Here is a 17,510-nt window from a genome sequence, read left to right as displayed (position 1 = left end):
TGCACACATCACACTGACCAATCACTGTCACTGCACACATCACACTGACCAATCACTGTCACGGCACACATCACACTGACCAATCACGGTCACTGAACACATCACACTGACCAATCACTGAATCACTGTCACTGCACACATCACACTGACCAATCACTGTCACTGCACACATCACACTGACCAATCACTGTCACTGCACACATCACACTGACCAATCACGGTCACTGAACACATCACACTGACCAATCACTGAATCACTGTCACTGCACACATCACACTGACCAATCACTGTCACTCTGCACACACAACAGGGGTGTGATGCATGGACCGGTACAAAAGGGATAGTCCCGGGACTATATGATTATCTGGGACTAAAGCCAAATGTAAGCTATGCATGTAGCAGGACTATAATTGTCCCGGTACTAAACCTGGGTGTAAACAGCCCCAAATTTAGACCTAGAATTTTCTAGGTCTAAACCGGTAGTCCCAGGCTTTCTCTGTTACCAAAATGGCGGCAATCGTGTTCCTGCGGTACCGAAACCGGCAAAATATACGTCGAAACAGAATATTTCGGGATCGGACTCATCCATTAGAGGTGTACAACGACCACAACATCCACAAGAAGTTTCGTTTCACCCGACAAGCGATCCTTCTCTTGACAGATGAGGTGAAAGGTGCCATAGAATACCCGGCCAAGCGAAAGGGTTCTCTCACTCCTGTGATGCAGGTTTTGCTCACCCTGCGCTTCTACGCCACAGGCACCTTCCAAAACACCGTGGGAGATCTAATCGGCGTAGATCAAAGCACCGTCAGCCGCACCATAACAAGGGTGACAAATGCTTTGGCTGCTGTGTCCCATACCCACATCAGAATGCCCACACAGAAAGAAGCCGACAAACAGAAACTGAAGTTCTTCAGTATGCAGGGTTTCCCCAACGTGTTTGCGTGCATTGATGGCACTCAAGTTCGCATTCAAGCCCCTACTGTCAATGAATACGAATACGTGAATCGGAAAAATTATCACTCCATCAACGTGCAGGTGAGTGAACATTTTCATCATTTTCACCCAGCCCCACTTGTGTGTGTGTGTGTGTGTGTGTGTGTGTGTGTGTGTGAAATGATGCAATGGAATCTTATTTTATGATCTTAAATGTACACACACTGGGGTCTTAAATACCAAATATGCATGCAAACTGTATGGAGACAGTGTATGTAGAAATCTTAAAACGTAGATTCTAAAATGGAGGTTGGAAAACAGAGGTCCCATTCACAACTGTCAAACCACAGTTCAGTCATATTTTTTTTGTTTGAAGCGAAACTTGTACAGGGATCATGTTGGGGGCTGCTTATCGGTCACTGACTGACAAAAATATAAAACAATCATGTTGCTGGTAGGTCAGTGGTTATTTGATTTTATTAAGTCTGGTACAGCTGACCTATTATGTTTTTAGATGCCGTGTTGATTTTGTGATGAAGCTGCAGTCAAACGACCGATATTGTCAAGCCCCTGAGTGTAGCTTGATGAAATATTGTATCCATCTTTCAGCAGTTTGTTCCTTTCATGTCTGTGTTTTGTCTCCCATGGTCAGCGATGTTTTCAGTAAGTGCATGTATTTTTTGTTTATTACTTTAAAATTAAATTATTGGCGTGCAAATTGCATAGATGCTTTCAATTTCTTTGTGCAGGTGGTGTGTGATGCCGATCTCGTGTTCTTGAGTGTTGTGGCACAGTGGCCTGGGTCCGTTCACGATGCACGGATCCTTCGCCTCTCTCCCCTCTTCAGAGCATTTGAAGGAAACCTGAAACCCATTGAGGGGATCATTCTTGGTGACAGCGGCTATATGTTGAGAACATGGCTGATGACCCCAATGCTTAATCCCGCGACACGCAAACAGAGAAGGTACAATTTCGCCCACTCCTCCACCTGCTGCACAGTTGAGAGGTCTCTGGGTGTTGCCAAGCAACGGTGGCACTGCTTGCGATGTGGTCTCCGACTGAGACCCAGAAAAGCCTGCTGGGTGATTGTCGCCTGCTTCATGCTGCACAACTATGCCAGGCGCCTGAAACTGCCTCCACCACCCCCAGACTCATCAGATTCCGACTCCTCCAGCAGCAGCTCTGACGATGATGACTCGTCAAGTGATGATGATAATGCCCCCCGTCAGACTGAGAGGACAAGGACAGCAGCTGGGAAAACAGCCAGAGACAGGATCATTGACCAAAACTTCTGAGTTACATGTACGTCACAACACACACACACACACACACACACACACACACATTCACACACACACACACACTTCTCCCCCAACCCCACGTCAGTCCAACCCTCTGCCTGAGAGAGAGAGAGAGAGAGAGAGAGAGAGAGAGAGAGACTTATTGTCGTCAACTCCTGTAATAAGAGCAGAATTTTTTCCACCGATGATTGCAAGAATGACGTCTTCAAATGGAAGGTCTGGTCTCTTTGGTCCTCCCCCTGTACGGGTCTTGTCCTGTGTCTTCTGTACTACGGCCTTTTTCAAGTCCTTCCATTTCTTCTTCACTTGGTCAACAGTCCTCGCATTGCCTCCTACAGCATTTACGCATCGTGTGATTTTGGCCCACGCCTCTTGTTTTTTCTTGTTTGTGACTCCATTCTGAAACACGCTCATGATGACAGCTGCTTCCACCTGCATCTCCTCGAGCAAAACTTCTGTCTCCTTCTCCGTGAAATTGGGCTTCTTCAGCCTCTTCAGCAACTGCTGATTTGTTGCACAATCATCGCTTCTATACATCGGACAGTCGGCTTAAAAGGATCTACCAAACACTGCGACGATATATGGCTGGAAGCAACTCTCAGTGAAAGGAAAGTAGCAAAACTTTGGGATTTCCCAGTCTAAAAATAGCGTGACCCCGCAAGTCTAAGACTACCAACCTCGTTGTCCGAGACTTCGTTGTCCGAGGTCTAGTCCCAGTCTATGCATACAAAAACGATGCCCTGCGTAGTCCGGGACTTTGTTGTCTCAGACAATGTTATTGTCCGAGACTATTATTGTACCTGTCCATGCATCACACCCCAGCTGATCAGCATCACTCTATACACACACAATATACCAACCGATCACCATCACTCTATACACACACAATACACCAACCCAACACCATCAGACATGCATGGGCATAAATTTATTGGTCTGTTCAAAGTATTACAAGAATTTCAACTCCCACTTATTCTTTTCTTACTGCCCATATCATCTTTCTGTTTTTTGAGATTTTCAGCAAAAGTTTTCATTGTGTGCTTTTCAGAATATCTCAGTTTTTTTCTTCTTTTTAAATACATTAGGAAGTTTATCACAGAGGGTTGCTCTTTGTAAGAGTTCTGAGTGAATGGTGAACCAGCCATGCCATGCCTAGTTACTGCCATGTTGCCTGAAAGCACAGTATGGCTACCTTCATGGCATGAGTAAACATAGCCCCATTTGATGAAACTCACACAGTGCGTCTAAACTCCATGAACGCAGAAGAAGAAAAAAAAAGGGGGAAATAACCATGGCACAGTTTTTGTTCTGACTGCTGCACAGTCACAGCACCCACCTTTTAGCGCCCCCAGCATCAGGGGAGACAATGCAGCAGTCCCGCCACTCGGGGATGTTCTCTCTGATCCACAGCAGCACAGCCGGCTCGGCATACAAGTTGTCCACAGGGATGTCAAAGAAACCCTGAGGACAGACACTTCACATCGTCCACAGGGATGTCAAAGAAACCCTGAGGACAGACACTTCACATCGTCCACAGGGATGTCAAAGAAACCCTGAGGACAGACACTTCACATTGTCCACAGGGATGTCAAAGAAACCCTGAGGACAGACACTTCACATTGTCCACAGGGATGTCAAAGAAACCCTGAGGACAGACACTTCACATTGTCCACACAGATGTCAAAGAAACCCTGAGGACAGACACTTCACATTGTCCACAGGGATGTCAAAGAAACACTGAGGACAGACACTTCACATTGTCCACACAGATGTCAAAGAAACACTGAGGACAGACACTTCACATTGTCCACACAGATGTCAAAGAAACACTGAGGACAGACACTTCACATTGTCCACAGGGATGTCAAAGAAACCCTGAGGACAGACACTTCACATTGTCCACACAGATGTCAAAGAAACACTGAGGACAGACACTTCACATTGTCCACACAGATGTCAAAGAAACACTGAGGACAGACACTTCACACAGTCACTAAGTTTCACATTGTCCACAAGGATGTCAAACAAGTCTTACAGACAGTTCACACAGTCACCAACAGTTTCACATTGTCCACAAGGATGTCAAACAAGGCCTACAGACAGTTCACACAGTCACCAAGTTTCACATTGTCCACAAGGATGTCAAGCAAGTCTTACAGACAGTTCACACAGTCACCAAATTTCACATTGTCCACAAGGATGTCAAACAAGTCTTACAGACAGTTCACACAGTCACCATGATTCACATTGTCCACAAGGATGTCAAACAAGTCTTACAGACAGTTCACACAGTCACCATGATTCACACTGTCCACAAGGATGTCAAACAAGTCTTACAGACAGTTCACACAGTCACCATGATTCACATTGTCCACAAGGATGTCAAACAAGTCTTACAGACAGTTCACACAGTCACCATGATTCACACTGTCCACAAGGATGTCAAACAAGTCTTACAGACAGTTCACAGTCACCATGATTCACATTGTCCACAAGGATGTCAAACAAGGCCTACAGACAGTTCACACAGTCACCATGATTCACACTGTCCACAAGGATGTCAAACAAGTCTTACAGACAGTTCACACAGTCACCAAATTTCACATTGTCCACAAGGATGTCAAACAAGTCTTACAGACAGTTCACACAGTCACCATGATTCACATTGTCCACAAGGATGTCAAACAAGTCTTACAGACAGTTCACACAGTCACCATGATTCACACTGTCCACAAGGATGTCAAACAAGTCTTACAGACAGTTCACACAGTCACCATGATTCACACTGTCCACAAGGATGTCAAACAAGGCCTACAGACAGTTCACACAGTCACCATGATTCACATTGTCCACAAGGATGTCAAACAAGGCCTACAGACAGTTCACACAGTCACCATGATTCACATTGTCCACAAGGATGTCAAACAAGTCTTACAGACAGTTCACACAGTCACCATGATTCACATTGTCCACAAGGATGTCAAACAAGGCCTACAGACAGTTCACACAGTCACCATGATTCACATTGTCCACAAGGATGTCAAACAAGTCTTACAGACAGTTCACACAGTCACCATGATTCACATTGTCCACAAGGATGTCAAACAAGGCCTACAGACAGTTCACACAGTCACCAACAGTTTCACCACACCAAATCTGCTTAAAAAACAAAGAGTAGATGAGAGTAGATGCCTAATCTAGACCTCAGTCCCCGAAGCTGGATCATTAACAGCAGGCCAGACTGATGGACCACACACAAGGTCCACATAACTGTGCCAATACAGGTCAACACTGCTACCAAACACACCCCACTCTGACAGTACACACACACACACACACACACACACACAGCCATGCCAGTACAGGTCAACACTGCTACCAAACACACCCCACTCTGACAGTACACACACACACACACACACACACACACATACAAACACACACACACACACACACACACACACACTCAGCCATAACAGTACAGGTCAACACAGCAACCAAACACACCCCACTCTGACAGTACACACACACACACACACACACACACACACACACACACAGCCATACCAGTACAGGTCAACACAGCAACCAAACACACCCCACTCTGACAGTACACACACACACACACACACACACACACAGCCATACCAGTACAGGTCAACACAGCAACCAAACACACCCCACTCTGACAGTACACACACACACACACACACAGGCAGCTGACCTGGATCTGGGAGGCATGGAGGTCCATGGTGATGATGTGGTCGGTGCCAGCCACTGACAGCATGTTGGCCACCAGTTTGGCCGATATAGGGGCCCGGCTCTGTCACAGTCATGTCACCATGTGTTACATAATATATCATCATGACAGCATGTTGGCCGATATAGGGGCCGGCTCTGTCACAGTCATGCCACCATGTGTTACATAATACATCATCATGACAGCATGTTGGCCGATATAGCCCCCCCCCCCCACACCTCCCCTCTGTCACAGTCATGTCACCATGTGTTACATAATACATCATCATGACAGCATGTTGGCCGATATAGGCCCCCCCCGCCCCCCCACACCTCCTCTCTGTCACAGTCATGTCACCATGTGTTACATAATACATCATCATGACAGCATGTTGGCCAATATAGCCCCCCCCCCCCTCCCACCTGTCACAGTCATGTCACCATGTGTTACATAATACATCATCATGACAGCATGTTGGCCGATATAGGCCCCCCCCCCCTCCCACACCTCCCCTCTGTCACAGTCATGTCACCATGTGTTACATAATACATCATCATGACAGCATGTTGGCCAATATAGCCCCCCCCCCCCCCTCCCCTCTGTCACAGTCATGTCACCATGTGTTACATAATACATCATCATGACAGCATGTTGGCCAATATAGCCCCCCCCCCCCCCCCGTCACAGTCATGTCACCATGTGTTACATAATACATCATCATGACAGCATGTTGGCCAATATAGCCCCCCCCCCCCCTCCCACACCTCCCCTCTGTCACAGTCATGTCACCATGTGTTACATAATACATCATCATGACAGCATGTTGGCCAATATAGCCCCCCCCCCCCTCCCACACCTTCCCTCTGTCACAGTCATGTCACCATGTGTTACATAATACATCATCACGACACAGCATAGGTCAATGGTACTGCTTATGGTTTACCCGATTTATAATCTAGCACATGCTGTGAATCAATCATCGCTTTCTCTGCATCAGAAGGTTATAAAGAGCCCAGTGACCTTTAGACCATTGAAGGGCTTTACCTGATGGAGCGACTAAATAGTAAGGTGTACCTGGTGTACCCTGCATACTTGGTGTACTTTCCGTACCTCGCGTACTTGGTATATGCGGTTTGATAATGTGCTCATTCAATCCATCATTAATTAACACCAATAGGAGGAGTTTGTATTATACTCCATGTTTGGTGTTTACATATACTTACCATGTCAAACTGATGCAAACTAGGCCTATGGTTTGCTCTGTTTGGCCAAATTTCGCGCGGCTAACAGTGAAAAGACGCCCCTCTTAGTCTGGCCCGCTCTTAGCCAATCAAACGCCTCTAACAGCTATAAGCGCTGAATCATTCCTCTGGCCAAGGCTCTCCACGCCATCTTGTCAGGTTTTCGCTCTGTCTCGTCTAACGCTTTTTTTGGCTATTAAGCGTTTTCATTTGGCCTTATTTTGTTATATGCGGCTTGCATATGTATTGTGCTTACATTCTGTGTACTCGTTCAATAGTCTGATATCCAGTTGCAATTATGATTTTATGATTGTAATTAACCTGTGTGCCAACCCTAAGTGCCATATCAGCTGGAGCCATATAAAGGTTATAGAACATCTTGGTTTATTAAAGCTGTAAATTTTCTTATTCATAAGTATGTATATTATATCAACAGATCTTCAAAAAGATGAATTACCCCAATGCCTACACAATCAAAACGGAACACTAAAAATTGCACTGTGTAAATTAACGTTTTATCCACACTGGTACAATATCAGCGCTGAGCTTGAAGACAACTTCTTTAATATAGATATGCCACTTGGTCGTAAAATTACAATCCCAGATGGATATTATAACGTGTGCAACAAAAATAAAGAGGTATTCACACCATAAAAAGTAAACAAATAAAACAAGTAAGATGAAAACAAGTAGTAATACAAGTACCAGATGATGAAGACTTACTTGATGAAGATGGATATCTTTGTGGACCTGTACTGTGGGGTTGTAACATTGTAGGTTTTAGAAATGATTAAAAATCTGGTGACATATTTTTAGGATCTGGCGCTCAGTCGCATATATTTTAAAAAATAATGATTATCACATGTTATTTTTTGTTGTTCTCCGGAATCGATATGGACAAAATCATAGTAAAAATCTGACGACATTTTGCATATCATGCAAAATATGTGCAATTTTGCATGATACTTAAATAGAACGTATCAGTTGTCTAGAGGCATCTATTTTGTAAAATCTGTGAATTTCTTGTTAAAGAAATCTAGCTGTCCCAGAACCTTTAGTATTTATACTACTCCTGCACACTGAACAAGGGAGACTGAAGGTTTCCTGCACACTGAACAAGGGAGACTGAAGGTTTCCTGCACACTGAACAAAGGAGACTGAAGGTTTCCTGCACACTGAACAAAGGAGACTGAAGGTTTCCTGCACACTGAACAAAGGAGACTGAAGGTTTCCTGCACACTGAACAAAGGAGACTGAAGGTTTCCTGCACACTGAAAAAGGAGACTGAAGGTTTCCTGTGCACAGAACAAGGGAGACAGAAGGTTTCCTGCACACTGAACAAGGGAGACTGAAGGTTTCCTGCGCACAGAACAAAGGAGACTGAAGGTTTCCTGCACACTGAACAAAGGAGACTGAAGGTTTCCTGCACATTGAACAAAGGAGACTGAAGGTTTCCTGCACACTGAACAAAAGAGACTGAAGGTTTCCTGCACACTGAAAAAGGAGACTGAAGGTTTCCTGCACACTGAACAAAGGAGACTGAAGGTTTCCTGCGCACAGAACAAGGGAGACTGAAGGTTTCCTGTGCACAGAACAAGGGAGACTGAAGGTTTCCTGTGCACAGAACAAGGGAGACTGAAGGTTTCCTGAACACTGAACAAAGGAGACTGAAGGTTTCCTGCACACTGAACAAAGGAGACTGACGGTTTCCTGTACACAGAACAAGGGAGACTGACGGTTTCCTGTGCACAGAACAAAGGAGACAGGACATTTCCTGTGCACAGAACAAAGGAGACAGGAGGTGTGTCTGCAGTAACTACCTTGTCCTTTTTGTCCTGGCGGGCGTATGGGAAGCAGGGGATGACAGCGGTGACACGTCCAGCAGAGGCCGTCTTGCAGGCGTTGATCATGATGAGCAGCTCCATCAACATGTCGTTCACCTCGTAGCATCCACTCTGCACGATGAACACATCCTCCCCTCGCACTGACTCCCCTATCTCGACCCTGAAACAGTGTTGATCTGTATTTAACATCCACTATCTCCACCCTGAAACAGCGTTGATCTGTATTGTAACATCCCCTATCTCCAATCTCCATCCTGAAACAGCGTTGATCTGTATTGTAACATCCCCTATCTCCACCCTGAAACAGTGTTGATCTGTATTTAACATCCACTATCTCCACCCTGAAACAGTGTTGATCTGTATTGTAACATCCCCTATCTCCACCCTGAAACAGTGTTGATCTGTACTGTAACATCCCCTATCTCCACCCTGAAACAGTGTTGATCTGTACTGTAACATCCCCTATCTCCACATTGAAACAGTGTTGATCTGTACTGTAACATCCCCTATCTCCACCCTGAAACAGTGTTGTACTGTATTGTAACATCCCCTATCTCCACCCTGAAACAGTGTTGTACTGTAACATCCCCTATCACCACCTTGAAACAGTGTTGTACTGTATTGTAACATCCCCTATCTCCACCCTGAAACAGTGTTGTACTGTATTGTAACATCCCCTAACTCCACCCTGAAACAGTGTTGTACTGTATTGTAACATCCCCTATCTCCACCCTGAAACAGTGTTGTACTGTACTGTATTGTAACATCCCCTATCTCCACCCTGAAACAGTGTTGATCTGTACTGTAACATCCCCTATCTCCACCCTGAAACAGTGTTGTACTGTAACATCCCCTATCTCCACCCTGAAACAGTGTTGTACTGTATTGTAACATCCCCTATCTCCACCCTGAAACAGTGTTGTACTGTACTGTAACATCCCCTATCTCCACCCTGAAACAGTGTTGTACTGTATTGTAACATCCCCTATCTCCACCCTGAAACAGTGTTGTACTTTAACATCCCCTATCTCCACCCTGAAACAGTGTTGATCTGTATTGTAACATCCCCTATCTCCACCCTGAAACAGTGTTGTACTGTATTGTAACATCCCCTATCCCCACCCTGAAACAGTGTTGATCTGTATTGTAACATCCCCTATCTCCACCCTGAAACAGTGTTGATCTGTACTGTAACATCCCCTATCTCCACTCTGAAACAGTGTTGTACTGTAACATCCCCTATCTCCACCCTGAAACAGTGTTGATCTGTACTGTATTGTAACATCCCCTATCTCCACCCTGAAACAGTGTTGATCTGTACTGTAACATCCCCTATCTCCACCCTGAAACAGTGTTGATCTGTATTGTAACATCCCCTATCTCCACCCTGAAACAGTGTTGTACTGTATTGTAACATCCCCTATCTCCACCCTGAAACAGTGTTGATCTGTACTGTAACATCCCCTATCTCCACCCTGAAACAGTGTTGTACTGTATTGTAACATCCCCTATCTCCACCCTGAAACAGTGTTGATCTGTATTGTAACATCCCCTATCTCCACCCTGAAACAGTGTTGTACTGTACTGTAACATCCCCTATCTCCACTCTGAAACAGTGTTGTACTGTATTGTAACATCCCCTATCTCCACCCCGAAACAGTGTTGTACTGTACTGTAACATCCCTTATCTCCACCCTGAAACAGTGTTGTACTGTACTGTAACATCCCCTATCTCCACCCTGAAACAGTGTTGTACTGTATTGTAACATCCCCTATCTCCACCCTGAAACAGTGTTGATCTGTACTGTAACATCCCCTATCTCCACCCTGAAACAGTGTTGATCTGTATTGTAACATCCCCTATCTCCACCCTGAAACAGTGTTGACCTGTATTGTAACATCCCCTATCTCCACCCTGAAACAGTGTTGACCTGTATTTAACATCCCCTGTCTCCACCCTGAAACAGTGTTGTACTGTACTGTAACATCCCGTATCTCCACCCTGAAACAGTGTTGTACTGTATTGTAACATCCCCTATCTCCACCCTGAAACAGTGCTGATCTGTACTGCAACATCCCCTATCTCCACCCTGAAACAGTGTTGTACTGTATTGTAACATCCCCTATCCCCACCCTGAAACAGTGTTGTACTGTATTGTAACATCCCCTATCTCCACCCTGAAACAGTGTTGTACTGTATTGTAACATCCCCTATCTCCACCCTGAAACAGTGTTGTACTGTACTGTACTGTAACATCCCCTATCTCCACCCTGAAACAGTGTTGTACTGTATTGTAACATCCCCTATCTCCACCCTGAAACAGTGTTGTACTGTACTGTACTGTAACATCCCCTATCTCCACCCTGAAACAGTGTTGTACTGTACTGTACTGTAACATCCCCTATCTCCACCCTGAAACAGTGTTGATCTGTATTGTAACATCCCCTATCTCCACCCTGAAACAGTGTTGTACTGTATTGTAACATCCCCTATCTCCACCCCGAAACATTGTTGATCTGTATTGTAACATCCCCTATCTCCACCCTGAAACAGTGTTGTACTGTACTGTAACATCCCCTATCTCCACCCTGAAACAGTGTTGTACTGTAACATCCCCTATCTCCACACTGAAAGTGTTGATCTGTACTGTAACATCCCCTATCTCCACCCTGAAACAGTGTTGATCTGTACTGTAACATCCCCTATCTCCACCCTGAAACAGTGTTGATCTGTACTGTAACATCCCCTATCTCCACCCTGAAAAAGTGTTGATCTGTATTGTAACATCCCCTATCTCCACCCTGAAACAGTGTTGATCTGTATTGTAACATCCCCTATCTCCACCCTGAAACAGTGTTGTACTGTATTGTAACATCCCCTATCTCCACCCTGAAACAGTGTTGATCTGTATTGTAACATCCCCTATCTCCACCATGAAACAGTGTTGATCTGTACTGTACTGTAACATCCCCTATCTCCACCCTGAAACAGTGTTGTACTGTACTGTATTGTAACATCCCCTATCTCCACCCTGAAACAGTGTTGTACTGTATTGTAACATCCCCTATCTCCACCCTGAAACAGTGTTGACCTGTATTGTAACATCCCCTATCTCCACCCTGAAACAGTGTTGTACTGTATTGTAACATCCCCTATCTCCACCCTGAAACAGTGTTGTACTGTACTGTACTGTAACATCCCCTATCTCCACCCTGAAACAGTGCTGATCTGTATTGTAACATCCCCTATCTCCACCCTGAAACAGTGTTGTACTGTATTGTAACATCCCCTATCTCCACCCTGAAACAGTGCTGATCTGTATTGTAACATCCCCTATCTCCACCCTGAAACAGTGTTGTACTGTATTGTAACATCCCCTATCTCCACCCTGAAACAGTGTTGATCTGTATTGTAACATCCCCTATCCCCACCCTGAAACAGTGTTGTACTGTATTGTAACATCCCCTATCTCCACCCTGAAACAGTGTTGATCTGTATTGTAACATCCCCTATCCCCACCCTGAAACAGTGTTGATCTGTATTGTAACATCCCCTATCTCCACACTGAAACAGTATTGATCTGTATTTAACATCCACTATCCCCACCCTGAAACAGTGTTGTACTGTACTGTACTGTAACATCCCCTATCTCCACCCTGAAACAGTGTTGTACTGTATTGTAACATCCCCTATCTCCACCCTGAAACAGTGTTGTACTGTATTGTAACATCCCCTATCTCCACCCTGAAACAGTGTTGTACTGTATTGTAACATCCCCTATCTCCACCCTGAAACAGTGTTGTACTGTACTGTACTGTAACATCCCCTATCTCCACCCTGAAAGTGTTGTACTGTATTGTAACATCCCCTATCTCCACCCTGAAACAGTGTTGTACTGTATTGTAACATCCCCTATCTCCACCCTGAAACAGTGTTGTACTGTATTGTAACATCCCCTATCTCCACCCTGAAACTGTGTATTGTACTTATAATATTGTATCTTACTGTATTGTATTGTATTGTATTGTATTGTATTGACTTGGATTGTGGTGCATTGTGCTGCATTGTATGGTACTGCATTGTTATTGTATTACTTGTCATGACAGATTTCTCTGTGTGAAATTTGGGATGCTCTTCCCGGGGACAGCATGTCAATACAGTGCAGCGCACCATGTGTGTGTGTGTGTGTGTGTGTGTGTGTGTGTGTGTGTGTGTGTGTGTGTGTGTGTGTGTGTGTGAGTGTTTCTATTAAAATGGACTTCTAAAGAATTTGTTACAATTGTGGGAAACAGGAAGAGACGAAAAAGGGAGAGGAGAAACAGTGAGAAACGTGGAGGAAAAGGAGAAGGGAGGGAAAAGGGAGAGGAGAAACAGGGAGGGGGGACAAGAAGGGAGGAAAAGGGAGAGGAGAAATAGTGAGAAACAGGGAGGAAAAGGGGAAGGCTGAAAGAGGTAGAAAAGGGGTGGGGAAACAGGGAAAAAGCGGGAGGAACAAGGAGGGAGGACGGCTCAAACAGGGAGGGAGGGAGGGAAAGGAGGGCGGGCAGGAAGGGAAGAAAAGGGGAAGGCAGAAACAGTCAGAAACAGGGAGGAAAAGGGGAAGGCAGAAACAGTGAGAAACAGGGAGAAACAGGGAGGAAAAGGGGAAAGCAGAAACAGTGAGAAACAGGGAGGAAAAGGGGAAGGCAGAAACAGGGAGGAAAAGGGGAAGGCAGAAACAGTGAGAAACAGGGAGGAAAAGGGGAAGGCAGAAACAGTGAGAAACAGGGAGGAAAAGGGGAAGGCAGAAACAGTGAGAAACAGGGAGGAAAAGGGGAAGGCTGAAACAGTGAGAAACAGGGAGGAAAAGGGGAAGGCAGAAACAGTGAGAAACAGGGAGGAAAAGGGGAAGGCAGAAACAGTGAGAAACAGGGAGGAAAAGGGGAAGGCAGAAACAGGGAGGAAAAGGGGAAGGCAGAAACAGTGAGAAACAGGGAGGAAAAGGGGAAGGCAGAAACAGTGAGAAACAGGGAGGAAAAGGGGAAGGCAGAAACAGGGAGGAAAAGGGGAAGGCAGAAACAGTGAGAAACAGGGAGGAAAAGGGGAAGGCAGAAACAGTGAGAAACAGGGAGGAAAAGGGGAAGGCAGAAACAGTGAGAAACAGGGAGGAAAAGGGGAAGGCAGAAACAGTGAGAAACAGGGAGGAAAAGGGGAAGGCAGAAACAGTGAGAAACAGGGAGGAAAAGGGGAAAGCAGAAACAGTCAGAAACAGGGAGGAAAAGGGGAAGGCAGAAACAGTGAGAAACAGGGAGGAAAAGGGGAAGGCAGAAACAGTGAGGAAAAGGGGAAGGCAGAAACAGTGAGAAACAGGGAGGAAAAGGGGAAGGCAGAAACAGTGAGGAAAAGGGGAAGGCAGAAACAGTGAGAAACAGGGAGGAAAAGGGGAAGGCAGAAACAGTGAGAAACAGGGAGGAAAAGGGGAAAGCAGAAACAGTGAGAAACAGGGAGGAAAAGGGGAAGGCTGAAACAGGGAGAAACAGGGAGGAAAAGGGGAAGGCAGAAACAGTGAGAAACAGGGAGGAAAAGGGGAAGGCAGAAACAGTGAGAAACAGGGAGGAAAAGGGGAAGGCAGAAACAGTGAGAAACAGGGAGGAAAAGGGGAAGGCAGAAACAGTGAGGAAAAGGGGAAGGCAGAAACAGTGAGAAACAGGGAGGAAAAGGGGAAGGCAGAAACAGGGAGGAAAAGGGGAAGGCAGAAACAGTGAGAAACAGGGAGGAAAAGGGGAAGGCAGAAACAGTGAGAAACAGGGAGGAAAAGGGGAAGGCAGAAACAGTGAGGAAAAGGGGAAGGCAGAAACAGTGAGAAACAGGGAGGAAAAGGGGAAGGCAGAAACAGTGAGAAACAGGGAGGAAAAGGGGAAGGCAGAAACAGTGAGAAACAGGGAGGAAAAGGGGAAGGCAGAAACAGTGAGGAAAAGGGGAAGGCAGAAACAGTGAGAAACAGGGAGGAAAAGGGGAAGGCAGAAACAGGGAGGAAAAGGGGAAGGCAGAAACAGTGAGAAACAGGGAGGAAAAGGGGAAGGCTGAAACAGTGAGAAACAGGGAGGAAAAGGGGAAGGCAGAAACAGTGAGAAACAGGGAGGAAAAGGGGAAGGCAGAAACAGGGAGGAAAAGGGGAAGGCAGAAACAGTGAGAAACAGGGAGGAAAAGGGGAAGGCAGAAACAGTGAGAAACAGGGAGGAAAAGGGGAAGGCAGAAACAGTGAGAAACAGGGAGGAAAAGGGGAAGGCTGAAACAGTGAGAAACAGGGAGGAAAAGGGGAAGGCTGAAACAGTGAGAAACAGGGAGGAAAAGGGGAAGGCAGAAACAGTCAGAAACAGGGAGGAAAAGGGGAAGGCAGAAACAGTCAGAAACAGGGAGGAAAAGGGGAAGGCAGAAACAGTGAGAAACAGGGAGGAAAAGGGGAAGGCAGAAACAGTGAGAAACAGGGAGGAAAAGGGGAAGGCTGAAACAGTGAGAAACAGGGAGGAAAAGGGGAAGGCTGAAACAGTGAGAAACAGGGAGGAAAAGGGGAAGGCAGAAACAGTGAGAAACAGGGAGGAAAAAAAGGAGAAGGGGAAAAGTAGACAGATTGGCAATATCCACAGTTTCTCCCCTCAACAAGGAATGAATGGTATACACAACACGGCATGGATATTCACTCCATATCAAATAGACAAGAGTGGTGGGGAAGAAATCTGGACATAGCCCATAGATCTAAAGAATTTCAAAATACACAATGCATTATGTATTTTTTTGATTCATCCTTAAAGTCAAACTTGATATGAAGTAAGAAATATATCCCGTCTTGTATCACTACAAATGTAACTAAAAAATAATCAGGAGGGTCGGTTTCTCAGCTCAAGCTGTCTAATGCATGGGAATCATAAACATCCACGCTGAAAGTGATCATACCACTGTTACTTCAGATTTGTGGAAGTCATTTGTGATAATCAAAAAACTGTAAACTGTAACTAATCCACTTTTCTAGTTAAACCCCAGCAATGACATATTTAGGTATTGTTATACTGAAATAAATGTCATTTAATCTATGATATTCAATAATAGGTTAGAGGAAAAGTGGACCATCACTGATAAAATTTTATCACCTTTTTTACCGTGGAACAGGTCAATGACCCATCCTCCCACCCCCACTCTTAAACAAACACAAGCGTATGCACGCGCGCACACACACACACACACAGAGGATCAGGATCAGGATCTGGGGCGTTGTTATATACAACTTAGCCATTTTTGGCTTTTTGTGCCCCTTAGATTTACTCCTTTTATTGTTGGTCAGGTTGTTGACTAGCTCAGTTATTTTATCCATCAAAGTCATATTTCGTTTTTGTAAATAACCCATGTTTATCTATGAGGTTCTTAAAAGTATTTATACTAGGTGCACGTTTGATACTGTTTGTTCATTTGTTCCAATAATTTGTTACTCTGTTACTAAATGTAAACTTTGAGATTTGTTCTGGAATAGTTTTAATATTTTGTCTGTACTGTTTCTTGTAGTGTCTACCTTTGGAGCACAAAAAAAGCATGCTTTGTGGACATCATCAAACCCATTAAATGTTTTGTATGTCTGTATCAAGTCCCCTCTTACTCTTCTTGCTTTAAGTGATGGCAGTTGTAAGTACTTTAATCTTTCTTGATATGAATAATCTTTTATGCTACAGACCAGCTTTGTTGCTCTTCTTTGAACCCGTTCTATGGCTTGTGACTGCTTTATTTGCATTGGGTACCATACAGTCACTAACAGCGTTTCCATATTCTAGGACAGGTCTAATGTTTTATATCACTGTAAGAAAGTAACCTTATCTATAAATGTAAATGCTCTTTTTATTATCCCAACCATTCTGTTCGCTTTGTTTATACTATTTGTTATATGTTTGTCAAATGATAAATTTTTGTCAAATGTCACACCTAAATCTTTTTTCTCATCACATCTTTGTCTATGATTTTCATTATGTATTCTTTCTCTGGGTTTGATTTCCCAATATGAAGTACTTTACATTTTATAGCATTAAAATATAAATTCCATGTGTCTGACCATTTTACTAATGTTTCATTATCTTTTAGTAAATCCTGATAGAATTTTGGAGAATTGTATAATGTTGTGTCATCTGCACACATTTTACATGTACTCTTTAGTTCGCAAGGGAGATCATTTATGAATAAAGTAAATAGTATAGGTCCTAATATACTACCACATGAAAGACTACTAAAGAAACTGGAATCTTATGGAATAACAGTAAACGCACTTGGGTGGATACGGGACTTTCTACCATTTTTTTTTCCCTTGAGGCCTGACTATGCGCGTTGGGTTACGCTGCTGGTCAGGCATCTGCTTGGCAAATGTGGTGTAGCGTATATGGATTTGACCAAACGCAGTGACGCCTCCTTGAGCTACTGATACTGATACC

General features: G+C 44.6%; 1 protein-coding gene across 3 annotated transcripts in view; it reads right to left on the bottom strand.

Moving 5' to 3' along the window:
- The window catches only part of LOC143299090 (ribose-phosphate pyrophosphokinase 2-like), a 79,977-nt gene that overhangs the window by 58,691 nt on the left and 3,776 nt on the right, over positions 1-17,510 (bottom strand). For all 3 annotated transcript variants that reach the window (XM_076612216.1, XM_076612215.1, XM_076612217.1), the window contains exons 2-4: positions 9,039-9,222; positions 5,963-6,061; positions 3,575-3,699 (exon numbers count right to left, since the gene is read on the bottom strand). In XM_076612216.1, the coding sequence (XP_076468331.1) occupies positions 3,575-3,699; positions 5,963-6,061; positions 9,039-9,222 (408 nt within the window). The remainder of the gene's footprint in view (positions 1-3,574; positions 3,700-5,962; positions 6,062-9,038; positions 9,223-17,510) is intronic.

The sequence above is a fragment of the Babylonia areolata genome, chromosome 24 (assembly GCF_041734735.1).
Source record: "Babylonia areolata isolate BAREFJ2019XMU chromosome 24, ASM4173473v1, whole genome shotgun sequence".
NCBI classification, from domain to species: Eukaryota; Metazoa; Mollusca; class Gastropoda; order Neogastropoda; family Buccinidae; genus Babylonia; species Babylonia areolata.
This window is presented reverse-complemented; position numbering and strand designations above follow the sequence as displayed.